Source organism: Polypterus senegalus, chromosome 7 (assembly GCF_016835505.1).
Source record: "Polypterus senegalus isolate Bchr_013 chromosome 7, ASM1683550v1, whole genome shotgun sequence".
Lineage (NCBI taxonomy): Eukaryota > Metazoa > Chordata > Cladistia > Polypteriformes > Polypteridae > Polypterus > Polypterus senegalus.
Window position 1 is genome coordinate 188,451,461 of NC_053160.1, and position 18,623 is coordinate 188,470,083.

The following is an 18,623-nucleotide window of genomic DNA, read 5'->3' on the forward strand; positions in this document are numbered from 1 at the left end:
AATTAAAGAGTGATAACAATGCAGGTATAACAGACAATAACTGTATAATATTAACGTTTACCCCCCGGGTGGAACTGAAGAGTCGCATAGTGTGGGGTCTCCTCAGTCTGTCAGTGGAGCAGGACGGTGACAGCAGTCTGACACTTACAGAGAAATGGACAGTCTTGAATCATTATAGTCGTTTCATTTTAATGGCGAGAGACAGAATATCAACCAAAAATCCGGAAAAAAACACATGACGTAAAAGTTATAAATTAATTTGCATGTCATTGAGAGAAATAAGGATTTGATCCCCTACAAGCCAGACAGAATTCTGGCTCCCACAGACTGGCGATTACAATCAATCAATCAATCAATCAATCAATCAATCAATCACAGACACTCCTGATCTCAACTTGTGATGTGTATAAAGCACACCTGTCTACAGAATTAGTGTCTTCCATTCCAACCTCTCCACCACCACCACGGGCAAAGGACGTCAGGGACAAGGCTGGACTGGGCTACAAGACCACCAGCAAAAGAAGCTTGGTGAAGCTTTATAAGACAGTGGGCAGTCCCTGGTGGTGATGGGCAGGTGTCCCACGACCCTTGGAGAACCACCCACAAAACACAAGGAACACAACACGGGCATTGGGAATACAACAAATAAGAAACCAAAGTAACAGTACGGAAATCAAAAGCTGATAAATGAACAAAAAAGACCTGCACAAGGCTGGAATGGGCTACAAGACCACTAGCAAGAAGCTTGGTGAGAAAGTGACAACTGTTGGTGCGAGTATTCAGAAATGAAAGAACTATACAATACAATACAACTTATTTTTGTGTAGCCCAAAATCACACAAGAGGTGCCGCAATGGGCTTTAACAGGCTTTGCCTCTTGACAGCCCTCCAGCCTCGACTCTCTAAGAAGACAAGGAAAAACTCCCAAAAAAACCCTTGTAGGAAAAAAAAATGAAAGAAACCTTGGGAAAGGCAGTTCAAAGAGAGACCCCTTTCCAGGTAAGGTTGGGCGTGCAGTGGGTGTCAAAAAGAAGGGGGGTCAATACAACACAATACACAGAACAGAACACAAGTAATCCTTAAGTGTGTTAAGGAAGCACACTTGCTAGTGTGTTAACCCTAATCCGTAGTGTGTTACCAATGGTGTTCTGGGTCACTGTGGTGGTCCCAACTGCCTTCAGATCATTAACAAGCTCATCCTGTGTAGTTCTGGGCTGATCCCTCACCTTTCCCATCATCACCCTCAACCCATGAGGCCAGATCTTGCAAAAAGCTCCAGACTGAGCATCACTCCAAATAATCACACCAACAGTTGGCACCTTCTCACCAAGCTTCTTGCTGGTGGTTTTCTAGCCCATTCCAGCCTTGTGCAGGTCTTGTCCCTGACGTCATTTGCCCGTGGTGGTGGTGGAGAGAATGGTATGGAAGAAATTAATTCTGCAGACAGGTGTGCTTTATACACATCATGAGTTGAGATCAGGAGTATCTGTGATTGATTGATTGTAATCGCCAGTCTGTGGGAGCCAGAATTCTGGCTGGCTTGTAGGAGATCAAATCCTTATTTCTCTCAATGACATGCAAATCAATTTATAACTTTTATGTCATGTGTTTTTTTTTTCTTGATTTTTTGCTTGATATTCTGTCTCTCTCCATTAAAATGAAACTACTATAACAATTCGAGGCTGTTCATTTCTCTGTAAGTGAGCAAACGTACACATTCAGCAGGGGATCAAATGCTTTTGTCTGCCACTGTATGCTTAAAAACCAAAAGTCGTCCTGTCAAGCAATTTTTAAATCCCATGAAATTGGAAAAACAAGTACAAACACAGGAAGGAAACAGCCTCTGATTAAGACTTGTATCACAGTTTAGGGAGAGCTCTTCTGCTGAAAACAAAGGAGAAAGTGTAGCAGGAGTGCAATGGACAGGACAATGTGCTAATCGGCCAAACGTTAGCGCTGTGCTTTGCGTTGGCTTCAGGATTCAATTTTTAATCCTATCCTTGCCCCGATTTCAGATGTTCTGTTACATAATTCTATTCATGATTCTTCTCTTGGGCATGATAGAATAAAAGTCTCCACAAAAAAACCCTTAGGTTAAAGTTAGTATGGTGGCAGGTGCCTCAGAGTCCTGGGTTCAAATTCTCATCCCGTCTTTCTGTGTTCATTTTTATGCTTTCCCTAATCTCTGTTTTTTTTTTCCCCGGTATATCTGGATCTCGGCACGATTTTAAGGGGGGACAGTCACATTTTTTTTCTATCTTTTAATAGCAAAATGTACCCCTTCATGTGAACATGAAACCCAACGCAACTGTTTCCATATAAACCGCCAGAGAGGAGCGGACTGGTGACTTCAGCCGTCACCTGCATATCCTCTCTCACCACATCCATAAACCTTCTATTAGACCTTCCTCTGTTCCTCTTCCCTGACAGCTCTATCCTTAGCACTCTTCTCTCATTATACTCAGCATCTCCCTTCTGCACATGTCCAAACCAAGCCTTCTCGCCTCTCTGACTTTGTCTCCCGACCGTCCCACCTGAGATGAACCCTCTAATTTCTTCGTTCCTAATCCCGTCCATCCTCATCACACCCAGTGCAAATCTTAACATCTTTAACTCTGCCACCTCCAGCTTTGTCTCCTGTGCCACCGTCGCCAGCCCATATGATACAGCTGGTCTCACTACCGTCCTGTAGACCTTCCCTGTCACTCTTGCTGGTACCCGTCTGTCAAAAGTCACTCCTCTCTTCACTCTTCTCCACCCACTCCACCCTGCCTGCACTCTCTTCTTCACCTCTCTTCCACAATCCCCGTTACTCTCTACTGTTGATCCCAAGTATTTAAAGTCAACATGAAAGAGTACTTTATTGTATTAAAAATGAGAAAAATGTTGACTGTTCCTCTTTAAGATAGCTGGTTAATCTAAATCTGCTGTTCTGGGGGTCTGTATGTGTGTGCATGTGACCACCCTGTGATGGACTGGTATCTGCATAGGAGTTTAATGATCATCTTTCTCCTTATGTATTATCATGGTGGGAGTGGAACTGGGCAAGTTCATTTTTGGATTGGTCAACTCAAACACACACCCACCCCTCCCACTCACAGACCGTATGCACTGCCTACGACTCCTCAGTACTCTACAAAGGGACTCACTAGGTTAGCTTTGGCACGAACAACACACTGGGGTCTCTGGATGTAACAGACGTAGAGGCTGACACACCTTAGTCCTCAAGAATAAAATAGACAAATGGAGGCTGATATACTTTGGTTAATGCCACAAACCAACCAGAGATGTGTAACCCCCACCACGCTATCCGTTTTAAAAGGGTGCCCCCCCCCAAGACTGCTAACCCTGAGGGCAAGAAGGTGGCATCTCTGCACACCAGATGCAGATGGTTTTTACTTTATCACTTCAATGACGCTAGACATGCTAGAAACAGAAAAGCAAAGTTGTATTTATTACAAACTAGCTGTCCCCCCGCGTAGTAGTGAAGCAGGACAAACTTTAAAAATCAATAAACATCCATCCATCCATTATCCAACCCGCTATATCCTAACTACAGGGTCACGGGGGTCTGCTGGAGCCAATCCCAGCCAACACAGGGCGCAAGGCAGGAAACAAACCCCGAGCAGGGTGCCAGCCCACCGCAGTGCACACACAGACACACCCACACACCAAGCACACATTAGGGATAATTTAGGATTGCCAGTGCACCTCACCTGCATGTCTTTGGACCGTGGAAGGAACCAAACCGGAGTACCCAGAGGAGACCCGCGCAGACACGGAGAGAACATGCAAACTCCACGCAGGCAGCAGCACTACCCACTGCGCCACTGTGCCGCCCAAGATCAATAAACAAATTTGTTAAAATGTACTTTTTATTGAGAACAATTTATATTGATAGGTTTTCTATCCAAGGGCCTCTTGATATACAATATTTTTGGTTTTGTTATCATGGTTGAGGACAGATATGACAGAAAGCAACATAAAGCTTGTGAGATGCCTGGTGAGCTAAGATCAACCCCTGCCAACTTAAGGGTCTGCCCCTGGGTCTCGTTAATAGATAGATAGATAGATAGATAGATAGATAGATAGATAGATAGATAGATAGATAGATAGATAGATAGATAGATAGATAGATAGATAGATAGATAGATAGATAGATAGATAATTGACACTGCAAAGAAAAGCTTCCCCGGAAACTGTAATCTCTTGAATCAAAAGGGCATGTCCCTCACCTTTAGAGGAATGCGAGGGATTAAAACCCTCTCACCAAGGCCACATCCTGGTATGGTTATCGCCTCTATAATGTCATTCTGAAGCTGCCACACCTGGAGAAGGGTAACTTTGCAAAGTTTGGGTAGGCTCAGGTTTCTCAAAAAGGATAATCAGTGCTTCTACTTTCAATTCTAAGTTGTTGGGCGGAATGCCAGGAGGATTCATGGCATTTAAAAATTCTGTAGGATAATGAATTGAATCGCTGTGTTCTAAAACGATATTTATTGAAGTGTATGTCCGAGATGGAGTGTCAAATAATTTGAGTACCAATTCATTAATTTTATGCCTCCCCCTCCCCTCGGCCCGCAGCCCCTCTCTTCACTTGCCACTTTTTAATCGCTGTGGCAAGAGAACTTTGATGAGAGAAGTCGCAAAATCAACCGGAATGTTCAAGCAAATTATAGAAAAAAACAGATCTAAATCCGTTAAGTAATTCTCTCGTGAAAAGTGGACAGGCATACAGACAGACAGATGGACAGTGTGAACTTTGACCCGGACACAGACAGACGGACATCTTTGTTTCCACCACACACTGTTTATTTACAATAATATTTACAATAATCACGTGCAAAAACCCCAGTGCCTCCAGCACCGATTCCCCCAATGTCCTGGCCACACAGTCCTGTGCCTCTTTTCCTCCTCTTTTCCTCCTGGCGGCCCCTTTTATAGGAACCCGGATGGGCTCCAGCTGCTTCCCGGCAATCTCCCGCGGACACACCCTCCTGGTGTGGCGGAAGTGCCGGGCTCCCGGGATAATAAGGCACTGGGGCGCCGCCTGGCAGTGGCCACAGGCCCCTACAGGGCTGGGCTTCCAAGCCCTCTACCCGAGGCCCCCAACATAACCAGGATGGATGCCCCCTCGCGGTCTGGAGGAGGCACAAGCCCTCCTCTTGTCCTCCTGGGCGTCCCGGCCGGGCTCCAGCCCCAGCCGGGGACCACAACAGACATTGGATTTTATATATAACTAGGTGTGCCCCGTGGCTCCGCCCACATAGAAGTGAAACAGCACAATGAGGAGGGCCCCGCCTGGCTCCCCACCCCTGATGTCACGCAGCCTCTGTCTTGGATTAACGCGAATATATCATTCCTGCAAGCGAACTCTGATTCTTAGCACGATGAGAGAAGTCGTAAAATCAACCGGAATGTTCAAGAAAATTTTAGAAGAAAAAAAAAAAAGAGATTTAAATCCGTCAAGTAGTTCTCTCATGAAAAAAGCGGACAGACATATAGACAGACATACAGAAGTTGGATTTTATATATATAGAGAATAGCCATCCCCCGCAGCTCCACCCACATAGCACTGAAACAATACAGACTTCAAAAAATCAATAAACAAACAGGTATCTTTAGCTAAGCAGAGGTGAGGTCCACTCCAAAGTGTGGGCAGAGGTAGAGCGACTTGAACGGAGGCTGGCATGTGAGTGAGGAGGCCCCCTCCCCTCAGTCTGCAGCCTCTGTCTCTGCGTAGAAGAACAGCAGCAACAAGCACCTGTTGGGCTCACATGCGCCTCCTTCAGGGCGGCACGGTACTGTCCAATGAGGGAGACTAAATATGTCAAACACATTCATTAAATATATTTGCCAGACTGTGGAAAGTCAGGGTGTATAATAAACATGTCTACAAACCTTATGTTGGCGACATACAGAGAGACAGCAACAGGCACGCGACAATTGCACGCATCAACCCCTTCAGTGTGTGAGGGAGAGCGCAGTCCGAGGTGAGGTGAGGCTCGCCACTGCCGCACCTCACGTTTCTCCCCTCTATTTGAACAAGAAATGTGCCGATTCAGTCATTTTGACTATAAAAATTATCAAAATGATTTCAATCATACAGAAAACAAATTTATAGCACAGACCAGTGGACATATTTATTTTGTTATCATTATTAGTTTTTTCGCTTCCCGGGTCCTCCCTGCGTGGAGTTTGCATGTTCTCCCCGTGTCTGCGTGGGTTTCCTCAGGGCACTCCGGTTTCCTCCCACACTCCAAAGACATGCAGGTTAGGTGGATTGGCGATTCTAAATTGGCCCTAGTGTGTGCTTGGTGTGTAGGTGTGTTTGTGTGTGTCCTGCGGTGGGTTGGCACCCTGCCCAGGATTGGTTCCTGCCTTGTGCCCTGTGTTGGCTGGGATTGGCTCCAGCAGACCCCCGTGACCCTATTCGGATTCAGCGGGTTAGACAATGGATGGATGGATGGATATTAGTTTTTTCTTAGCCTCCCCTGACCTCACATCCCTGGTGTGATTAGACCAAGGAATGGAGTAGTACCCATTTGGGGTTGGTTCCTACATGGCATCTGGGCAGGGGTGTAGGATAGTTTTTACCCCCTATCTGTCAGACTCCTGAACACTATGCTGCCCCCTGGGATCTTCCACATGGCCTCAACCACCCCTAAAAACAGAACTTTTATACATGCCAGCTACTGTCCTGTAAAGATGAGTGGGCAAGGAGAAAAGCACTGAAAATCTCATACTGACCTTTAAGGATTTTGCACTTTGACATTCTTTGATATCCTTCTGCTGTGAAACATACTGACCTGTCATTGTTTACACACGTCTTAAACATACACTGATAATGTCTGCCTTATCTATATCTATTATTTATTTATTATATTACATATTTATTGACTATATGTATCTAGACTGCACAATACCATACATTGCATCAATGTTCATATTGCTTACTATACGTCAATATTGCTGCTACTTCTTTGTCTTGTCTTTGCACAATGTCTTGTCTTGTTTGTGTTTTAATTTTAATTGTAAATCTTTAATTTTAATTCTAATTTTAATTTTGTATCTGCACTTCATGTTGTTACACTGTGGACCCCGAGTTTCGCAATTTCGTCTATCTGTATACTTGTATATGGTTGCGATGACAGTAAAGTTCGCTTTGACTTTGACTAAGAATTAATATCGCCTTGAGAAAGTGCATGAATCCTAAATTTCTTCTATGTCTAATCAGAAGGAACTGTCGTAAAGTACATGTATATTTCAAACCCAAAATCCAGCCTCCTGTATGTGCCTGTCTATTAGAACAGAAAAAGGAAATTGCAGGTTAGCAGCGAGTTTAGAACGTAACCGTGAATATTCACAATTTCCTGTTTTCCACAGGTGCTCGAGGCAACAAGGGTAACGCGCAGAAAGAGCTCCATGGCACTGCGATGGGAAGCTGGCATCTACGCCAACCGGGATGAAAATGAGTAGCACAGCCCTGGGGATGCCATTCAATCGCTCAGCCCGAAACCATTGCTACCCTACAACCACTGCTGCTGCCACCATTGCCAGGATCTGCCAGTGACAATCAAAGTGAAGCAGAATCAGACCTGCACGGCTTTATGAGAAAAAAAAAAATATATGAAGAAAAATGAAAAAAAATCAGTATTTATTTTAGCTAGGCTTTGCAGAATACAGGTGGCTGACCTAAACAACAGGAAAAAGGTTCTTGGTTTTTGATGCAAGACTTCTTCAGCAAGAAGAAAAACAAAACAGCGAACCCTTGATAGCAGAGACTCACCGTTTATTTTTTTAATACAAGCCCGTCTTTTTCATTCACTTATAACTGCTGCGTTCTGAGAAGGTGCTTTTGTGAATGTTCACCACGGAGGATGTTGCTCTCTCTACTGACAGCACACTTGGGAAGCTCGCCACATCGTTCATCCTCCTCATCCTTGTGGTAGACATCAGGAGCTTTAAGGTCCTATTCTGGATGGTTGCAGATTGTGGCTGTTGACCTAGGAGCTACCGTCAAGACAAAAATGTGATATCGGCGCCGAGGCAGGCAATTCAAAAGAAATTTACGGCTCCGAGCTTCATTTTACATCAAGTATTTGAGCTGTCGTCACATGACAGCATACGGTTAAACAAGAGTGACACCAAAAATCAGAAATCGTAAAGGAAGGCTCTTGTTACTGCAATGTGTCCAAATTTTATTTTGAGCTCTCTATTGTAATAATTTATCTATATATAGATATATGCATCTAACTGAAGATATGCAAACACGCCAATCCAGTTAAGCGTGGGTATAGGATTGGTGCTTATCTTGCTACACTGGCACATCTATACCCTGTTTGTCAACTGAGCATCTCTAAGCCTTTGAGCTAACATTATAACAATTAGGTGGGCTGTCCTCAATACTTGTTCAAAAAAGAAATATATTCAGAGATGGAGGGACTTTCACGTGACAATTCTTCCAATTTTAGAATACTTCCTCACGCTTGGTGGTTTCCTCATACCAGAAGTTCAATCGAGGTCTATAAAATGTCTGACAGAGGACACAAAAGAAATGCAATTAGATGCATCCCCTTATCTACTCATGCAACCTATGTTTCGTAAAGACAAGAGGATGTGTCATACTGTATAAAAAAAAAAAAATAGCAACTTCTTCTTCCTCTTCATCTTCTCCCACTTCTGTGTGAGGTTGATGATAAGCAACAATAATCATTCAAAGCAATACCTTTGTTCCAGACTTCTAAACACCACATTCTTGAGTACCCAACTTAATACTTTTTTAAATGTGCTCAGCCTTGTATTAGCCAGGAATGACATCAGCGCCGAATCACCAACAGTATGAGCTGCCATTCCATCATTTAGACAAGCAGCTTCAGTGTCGGCTGCAGGGGAGCCTATAAAACGGACGAGCCTGACGCACTCACACGATCTCCAAACTAGTGTGGCTGAAGTGAGACGTCTTTCTGAGGACAGCTTGCTACCTAAATGAGCGACGAAAAGAGCAAACATTCAATGCATTAGCGCTGGCAAGCACTTGGCAGCGTTACATTGTCGTCACAAGCAAGATGTACCAGAAGAACTAAGGTCTGACCCGAAATTTAGTTTCTCAGCTCTTCCGAGTGCTGCAAACACATTTTATTGGCTGATGTTTTAATTAACTGTCTGGTAGGGAGAGTCACAGTTACAGCAGGATTAGAGGGCTACACCTGGCCCCCCAAACGCTAATAAATGTCTAACGCCTCCTGATGACGCCACCTTCCTGAGCACCACCCAAAGGTCAGCATCCTGCTCTTCCTGGTTTGTCCAGGTTGACCCTTGCGTTATATTTGAGTACTGGTTACGACCTTTTCCTCTCTTTTTTGAACTACACTTTCAGATTTGGTTCAATTAATGTACAAAGGCTAATTTTTGACTCTCCGGCTACAATGTTTGGTTTCACTTCCTAAGTTTGTTTCATTAAATTCCTAATTTCCCAGTTTTGACCTTGGTTAGTTTCTATACGTCTCTTTCCCTTCTCCTGATTCCAATTCTTCACTCAAACTGCTGCCGGTTAGTGTAATCCTTACCTGTGAAAGGCCATAGAGTTAAATAACGTGCTTCATTCACTGCAATAATTGGACTGTAATTAAGAAATGGGAGCAAAAAAATAGTGACCCACCAGAATCCGAGTTTGAGACCCCCGAGTTAGCCGAGCTGGTTAGCTTTTTGACTTGTTTACTATTTGGTAGCCGCTTAAGGAGAGAAGAAATATTTAAAGGGGAGAAGTATTAAAAAGCAAGTCAAGTGAAAAGTAAGCAGCAAGTGGGTTATTAGTTAGGAAAATGGCTGAAACAAAAACTTGCAGCCACTATGGCCCTCCAGGATCTGAATTGGACACTCCGTGAGCTCCCATATTCCCACGATGCTTCAGTCTATGGGTCAGTCTCACCATCCCCAATACAAAAAGTTGAAATATCTCTATACTGGAGCAGCTGAAATCCGTCTCACCTGCAAATGGCAAACTGGCGATTCCCTGAAAGACGACGATGACTTCAGGGACACTGGAAATACACACGTGTTCTTCTACTGTGTACTGGAGATCAGAAGAGGACAGCGTTATCCATAACCAGCAACTGGAAGCCTCAGGTTCACAAACCCCAACAGCAACTTGAGGAGACAAGGCACACCAAACCCCCTTGGCCAGAATCCTACACCCACCAGCAGGAAAAACAAAAATGGCATTTGGTGATTTCCACTGCACTGAATGAGGAAATACAATGATGTGTTTTCATTGCGCCAGAAGATGTGCATAGGATCTTGTGATTTGACTTTGCAGCAATGAAGCTGGATTTGTTTTTTTGCCATATAATTTATTATGCATAAGTGCTGCTGTTATTGAACCTCTTGAAGCAAATACAGAGTATAAAGTATTGGTTAAATAGTATAAAGGCATTCTACACGTGTTAATAATTTACTTCACCTTTCAGTATAAGCTGGTGTGTGTTTATTTGGGAATTCCACACGTGGCACTGTATGAAGAGTAAGCTGTGTGATTGGATCGATATCCATGACATTAACCTATCCTTGGGCCAGAGACTGCGAATGTTTTATCTTCCAGTTATGGGGACTGCAGTAGAAGTTAGGCCCGACTAGCGCAGGAGTGGGATGAAATGACCTTTCCATTTTAATTCATTTAAGCATTTCAAGCCGTGTGCATCTTATTGGAAGTCCTTTGGTGAAGTTGGCTTTCGTTTTTTGCTCTGGCGTACAGTCTGCTGGCGAAGGGATCGGTGAACCTCAGTGATGTGGCCCCGCACTGTTTCAACTCCACCCAACCAGCATTTGTGTTTTCATGCTTCAGGGGTGCCACCATGTTGTTGAGGGTCAACACGTCCTCGTTTATGAGGCTCTTATCAGAGTCGGATGTGCCCAGAATGACAATGACGGGAAAAAGCAGGCTCTCTCCTGTGAGATTTTGGTTCTGAATCTTGCCAATGCTGTATTTATTTAATCTTTTGTTTTCTGCTTTCGAAATTACACGATTCAGAAAATCGCAGCTTCCGATAACCAGGACTTTGAAGATCGAGGAGTGAACGGGATAGTAATCGCGTCGAAACATCTTTGTATTTTTATTAGTTTTCTCAAGTCTCCTATAATTAGGATGCACTATATTCTCTGTGAACCAAGAGCCCACACTTGGTGTGCCGAGTGAAGCAAATGCAACAGTGAACTTTAGGAGACAGAGGTATTATTTATTGTGTGCGTGTGTTTTTATAGTGTTTGAATTACAGAGGCTAGCACCGTTTATTCTGTTTCTCCTCGAAAGTAACCCACTAGTACTATAATACCTCAGATAATGGAGGAAATGCATGCTGGGACTTTAGTTCATTATAAGAAATGTTGTTATCAGAAGTAGATGCACCATTAGAGACCGGTTAGGGTATTGTTTCTTACGTAGCTGAAACTGCTGTCTCCTGCCACTATTCCATGGCACTTTACAGGCAACTACAAACTCTCTTCTGCCTCATCCACCTCATGCACATTCACACCACCGGGTACAAGTCACAGTTGTGATGAGCAAAACAGTTTCATTTCACATAATTTCCCCTAAAATTTGTGGTGTGTGTGATTTAGAAATTGTGAAATGCAAAACTCATTAAAATGAGGTTTTGGGGGCAGATGGTTGGGTTTGATGTTAAAAGCAGGACTATTGCTGCCTAAGGGTTATTCTGCAGCCAAGTCTGCTATCTTCTTCCACGGCTCCTCCCATGCAGCTCCATGCAATCTCGTCTTCCTCGTTCACATGCCACCTGGTCCACACAGGGCTGCCAGGCCCTTGAACGATTTGACAGCTTAAAAATGGTGTAGTTGCCCAAAACCTGATGTAGCCAATGTGACACCTGGGGTGGCACTGATAGCAAAAAATTAAGAACATAGATTTAAAGCCTGGCATAGTCCCCCTCAGAAATAGAATCACACAGCATAACCATCACGCAACGATCCCTTTCAGAGATTTTACAAGGATAAAGTGTGTATACAAGTGTGAATAGCAGAGAAACAAATGCCCAGATGGATAAAAAAAAATGGTGTTCATGTGGAGGAGTCTGAAAAATAGCCCATTAATACCGTGTTTAATTTAGAAAAGTACACCAAAAATACACACCCCGCAAAAGCCCATATTTTCCGTGGGTGCTGATCAAAAGCAGGAAAACCGCAAACCTGACAACACTGGTTCCACCTCAGAAGGCTCAATTGGTGGCAACATCAGCTACCCTCACTTTCCGTAACTCCATAAGCTGATCCAAGCCAGGATCTTCAATGAGATACTCTGGTGTTCACTAACTCAGTAGATTTTAGCAGAGGAGATGCACCTCCTGCTTGTTAAGAAGTTCTCTCTATCCATGCCACCTCTTCCGTGCTCTCCACTAGCTCCCTTCACGGCTGCATGCTAATCCCAGTGATTATCCATCCATCCATCCATTATCCAACCCGCTATATCCTAACCACAGGGTCACGGGGGTCTGCTGGAGCCAATCCCAGCCAACACAGGGCACAAGGTAGGAAACAAACCCTGGGCAGGGCGCCAGCCCACCACAGGGCACACACACCCACTAGGGACAATTTAGGATCGCCAATGCACCTAACCTGCATGTCTTTGGACTGTGAGAGGAAACCTACGCAGACACGGGGAGAACATGCAAACTCCACGCAGGGAGGACCCGGGAAGCAAACCCGCATCTCCTAACTGCAAGGCAGCAGCGGTACCCACTGCCCCACCGTGCCGCCCCCCCAGTGATTATGCTACTTGAAAATTATTTTCTGCAGTTAATAAATGGACAGTACTTAGTTTGTCCCGGGGAAGAATTCGCTTTTACGGAGCACACTCAAGCACACACATGACTTTGAAAAAAGAATAAAACTTGGCTAATGATAAGTGAGAAGTCACACTGAGGCACTACAAAGGCGTTCTAATATTGATACGATGAAGCCCCAGTACCGTTACTCAACACACTTCTGTTGAATAATTCATTGGCTAAATGTCCTTGATGCCGGTGTCTTATAGGGAGGATTGCAAAATTTTTCATAAATGGCCAACACTTTTCCACCACTACCTCCAGCGGGTCCAGAAGGCATCCCATAACTGAGCCTGCCTTCTAAATCAGCTCGTTCATTCGGTCGGCCTCTATAGAACTGATGTTACTGGCCGAGCACACCACATTGGCTATCAGATTTCCAGGACATGTACAGAATGTCACTACCCACATTAAAGAAACGTGGCTTCCTCGAGAGTCAGCTCTGCCCTTTTTTCTACAATTCCTCCGTGTTAGGAGACCAGGCCAGCCTGTCATGGATGTGGACCTCCGGGTGTCTGTAAGAGTGACCTCAGTGCTTCTGGAATACCGAACAACTCACGTGTAATAAACTGATGTTCTGCAGTACGCATGAAATTAACAAGAGACTGTTCAGTGTAGGGAGACGCACAAGGACTACAACGGTATTCTAGTAGTCTGGTCGTTGAACTTTTTTGAAAGGAGATTCATTCTCAGAGGATTCACTAACCAAGGTATTATTGTATTTGCATCATCATCATCATATTTAGGGCACTATGAAACAAACACTTTGTAGCAGTCATTTTATCAGCAGGCACGTTCACAGAATGCAATAAACTGAAGGGGTCTTTTAAAAATGACTACGCACAATTATGGAAGGTTTACAATGGACTTGCAATAATGTAACGGGTGATTGATAAGTGCGGTCCCATAGACTGAGTGCTATGGAGGTTTGAAAAAACCGAGCAGCATAGACCAAATCAGTTGTTTTGAAGTAAAGAGGACTGAAATGAAAGTGTCAGACGGTGTTAATGCCCAGAGGTTTTCTGCAAACAGAAAATAACTGCAGAAAATATAACATAAAAAGAGAAGAATTCAGTAACAAGGCTAAGTAAGTGGTTGTTGGTTTACATCGATATGCTGTATGCATAAAAGGAAAGAAACGTCTGGAATGGATTGTTGAATCTCATTAATTGTTTGAAACTGTGATTGAGAGGAGAGTCGGGTGCAACAGCAAAAGAGCGACAGGACAGGGATTGCAATGTATGAGTAAGAGAGAAAGTCACTTGGGTGTCACTTTAGATTTGGGGGTGCCTATAATGCAGCTATTAGTCACATACTGTTATGTAATAAGACCTTTACAAAGTTCATAACACTTATGAAGCGGTGATTCATTTCTGTGCAGCGTGGCATTGGAAGAGCTTATGATATGCTGGTGGATTGAAAATTAATTGCGAGCACAAGATGGAGCAGGCAAAATAATCGTCACAATGGCATTAGATCAAAAGCATAACAAAGAGTCTAGTGGGAGAACAAGCAGAGGTGAACGTAATGAGGGTCAACCCAAAAATGAATCTCAGAACGTGGACTACCGGCTAAGAGTTTTTGGACAGGGATTATCCACCAATTACCACCTTATTCATAGCAGAAGGTATAATGGCATCCTTAAGTGACGGTCACTGTCACATAGTAGCTTTCTGAAGAGCAAAGTACATTTGAAATGGCACCGGGAAACAATTAAACAACTAATTTAAAATCACTTGGGAAAGAAAGATATATATATTGGAATTTACATATTACATCCATCCATTATCCAACCCACTATATCCTAACACAGGGTCACGGGGGTCGTATTACAAAACCTTAGAAAATGTTCAAACAACTGCAAAACAAAAAAATATATATATATAATGAAAGTCACACAATAATTACCTGTGAATATAAGAGCCTCATTTGATATTATTAAGCATTAGGGATTCAGAAAGTTGCAGTGTTGAGAGACACACGTTATTGCAATGTGCAAGAAATGGGGAAATGGACTTTACATTTTGAAAGGATCGTATAAGGTCAAACCCGAAGTCTCCCACTGGGTCCGTAACGACGTTCTCCACATGCTTCTGGCCAACTCATCCCATGCCTGCACATACACCCCCCCCACCACATGGGGTCAGTGGCCATACCATCTGCTACACACATCCGAGCCGATCCAAAGATAGAATCCTACCCGAGGCGCACCAACGGCCAAACACCAAGGCCGGTGGATGTTAGAAGATGAAGAGCGGCCTTCCAGTAGTACGTCTCTCAAGTGGTCTGTCTGTGTGTCCCCTCATCTGCGCTCTCAGGAGCCGCGTTTACAGTAAGCGTCTCAAGGTAGCCACGACCCTTCTGACAGTCTGCAGCAACCTTGATATCGTTTTGAAGCTTTCATTATTTTTTATGCGTTTTTTTCAGTCATTTTGAATCACCTAGACTCTCTAGATCCTGAGCTCAATTCTAATGTTTTTATTTTTCTAGGCTAATTAAAAATTTTTACCTGCCATTTTAACCGGCATTTTCTTTTCACTGCTATTTTGAACACCCATAGGAAGGACGGCTGCTTATTTTTCTAGGAGCTTGGCCTGAGGGTAATTGACGCAACAGGGTAAACATCAGCTGAAAATTCTTTTCCTGGTGTGAATTGTGGATTTTTTTTGCCCAATAACATCCTTTGGCCGAATTAGTTTTTCATTACAAACGTTTTTGCACTTGTCGATTGTGCCTTTCTGATCCCCTGAGGTTGACCTGTCTCTGTCCTTACACTTTTCTCTCAGTCCCATTTTAAAACATTGTCACACCTGAGCAACATCTCCCATTCAAGTTGGGGCCAAGGACATTATGTCCCACTTAAAGATTCCAGACCATTCCAAAGTGGAGTTCCATTAGTATGCCACATTGCACAAAGATAAATTAGACCAAAAAGAAGTCTGTTGTTGTTGTCATTTTGCATATCAGTATGGGACTAATAGTTCAATTAAAGGTACTGTAGTCTCTCATCTAAAGGGTTTCAGTAACTTCTTGTAGAGGAAACCATGCAGATGGGGAACAGCATTGCAGGAGACAGAGGGGGGCAAACAAAAGCAGATTAATTAATTAGGCAGCAAATGAGCAGGACGGTCAACCTCCATTGTGATCACACCAGCCGCTACAAAACAAGGCGCACTTTACCTTCACCTTCACTCTGCCAATGCAACCAGTAGCACACTGGACGCCGGAAATGCCAGGGACTACTTCTAAAAGTCTGCACCAGTCAGTGAACCAATTTAAGCTGGCAAGAGCACAGTTCTGCTTCTGGTAGTCATGATTTTCATTCATCTCTTTTATTTAGCTGGTACTATCGCTGGGTGCTTTACACCAAAACGACAAGCCAAGTTATCAAAAATGGGCAGAGATCAAGGTCTTCATTTTTTTTAGGATAACTTTATTATGTTATTCAAACTAATGTGGCGTTTACATCATCTTTTCATGCAAAATGTAAATAACCAGTCATTCCCATGCTGACTTTGCACCCTTTAAAAAAATGTAGACTGGTGAAAATTGAAGGGCGTCAAATGTGAACAAACATGGTGGGCTTGAACAGTGTGCTGCCCTCCCTCAGTTTATTTTTGTTTTAACGCTGGCACTGCAAGAGTCGGTTTTGAATGCGGACAAATAGTAAAGCTGGTGTTACAGCATCACACCGGAGGAGATGCAGAATGGGCACCGTTATCATCTACTGGAGCAATAATAACATTTATTCTGTGTTATGTTATAATTGTGCACATTTGAAATGCAACAAAGCAATATTGTGCTTTTCATTTCTAAACACTATGGAAGGGTATCAATGGCCTACCAGCAACTGAGTAGAAAGCGTTCATTTGTTTTGATGAGATGTAACCAGTGCGAGTGAAAAAGCCGCTGTTAAAAAAGCGATCCTCTTAATCGATATGTTAACCACTTATTGTATATTCATACTATGCTTCTGTTTTTAGAAAATGTAAGGCTCACAATTACACAAGTATATAATTATTTTCTCAAAACCAAATTGTGGTGTGTTTTATTTATTACTAGCCAAAGTACTCTGTGCTGTTGTGTATTATCTGTTTAATGGGTTAAGGTAAATATTTCTGTGTTTCCGAAATGTCGACCCCTTTTTCACTACTGACTGCACCACAGCTCTCCTCCAGTACGTCTCTATCAATGGTTCTGCTATCAACAGCAATGAAGAATTTGTTTTTTTGTGTGTGTGACAGGACTCTATTAGTACAATCTAGACAGGGACAGGCCATTCAGCCCAACAAAGCTCTATCTATTAATCATATAGTGCCTTTCACATTGATCTGTCTACTAGCCATCCCCCATGGCTCCGCCCACGTAGTAGTGAAACAGGACAGTGAGGAGGCCCCGCCCAGCTCCCAACCCCTGACTTCACTCTTCCCCCTCCCCTCGGCCCGCCCCCTCTGTCTCTCTCTCTCAGATTAGCGTGAATATATCACTCCTGCAAGCAAACTCTGATTCTTAGTGCGAAGAGAGAAGTCGCAGAATCAACCGGACTGTTCAAGAAAATTATAGAAAAAAAAGATCAAATCTGTTAAGCAGTTCTCTCATTCGCTAACTAAGCGGAGTTAAGGTTACGCCCTGAGGCAGACACGTGAGTGAGGAGGGCCCCGCAGCCAGATGAGTCTCTCTCAGATTCGCGCTAATAAATCGGTACCACAAGCGAACTATAATACTTAGTGCAATAAGAAAATCACGGAATCGATGGATTGTTCAAGCAAATTATAGAAAAAAACTCAATCTAAATCCATGAAGTACCGTGTTTCCCCGAAAATAAGCCCTAGCATGATTTTTCAGGATGCTCGTAATATAATCCCTACTCCAAAAATAAGCCCTAGTTGCGATCCCGCGCAAGCAACTTTGGATGAGCGATAAATGCCTACCGATACCGTATGTACACAGATGAACAGGAAATGATACCGGTATTTTGACACCCACCCCCCGCGCGACAAGATAAGTACAAAAAGAAAGAGCTATTCTGTCGAGTACAAGAAAGGAATTGTGGAGGAGTCCCAGGGCAAAAATGTAACTGGTTTCTGCAAAGAGAAGAAGCTGGATACGAGCAGACTACATGAACATGAGGTGCTCATTTAAGGAAAGCTCTATTGCTAGACATGAAAGATTGAGGCCAATTGTTCTAAAAGGAATGGAGTCGCAAGAAATTGACTGTATTTGAATAAATATAGATTTTTGTTTCAGAATACTAGGGGGTTGTGCCCCCGGCTCGCTTCACTTGTCCACCCCCCGGGGCACGCTGCGCACCAGCCACTTCGCATCTCTGCCACTCGCGTTGTGATGTGGGGGCTGAACGCACACTAAGGAGACGCTGTTGGATCAGCTGCTGTCGTGCTGCGTGTTGATCATTTAAAAAGCCTGTACAGCAGCTGTCCTTTTGTCTCACTGCCTTTTCTTGCGGGTCGTTAAAGTGTCTCCAAGAAAATCACGTATCGTCTCCTCAAGAGCCTTCCAAGAGTTTTTTTTTTTTTATAATAGAGAGAAAAAGTAGATTTTTGTTCATGGAAAAACAAGCCCTAGCACGTTTTTTGGAGGAAAAATTAATATAAGACCCTGTCTAATTTTCGGGGAAACACGGTAGTTCTCTCGTGAAAAGCAGACAGATGTTGGATTTTACATATTTGAACCGTGGCTCTGTCCACGTATTAGTGAATCAGGACAGCGAGGAGGCCCCACCCAGCTCCTTACTCCTGATGTCACTCTTCCCCCTCCCCTCGGCCCGCA

At 43.6% G+C, this 18,623-nt stretch overlaps 1 protein-coding gene across 5 annotated transcripts in view; it reads left to right on the top strand.

Moving 5' to 3' along the window:
* The window catches only part of LOC120533077 (A-kinase anchor protein 2), a 312,165-nt gene extending 301,245 nt beyond the window's left edge, over positions 1–10,920 (top strand). For 4 of the 5 annotated variants that reach the window (XM_039759731.1, XM_039759729.1, XM_039759730.1 and 1 more), the window contains one exon: positions 7,387–10,920. In XM_039759731.1, coding sequence (XP_039615665.1) covers positions 7,387–7,479 — 93 coding nt within the window. In that variant the 3' untranslated portion in view covers positions 7,480–10,920. The remainder of the gene's footprint in view (positions 1–7,386) is intronic. The other variant, XM_039759732.1, reaches the window with a different exon arrangement.
* The last annotated feature ends 7,703 nt before the right edge of the window (positions 10,921–18,623 follow it).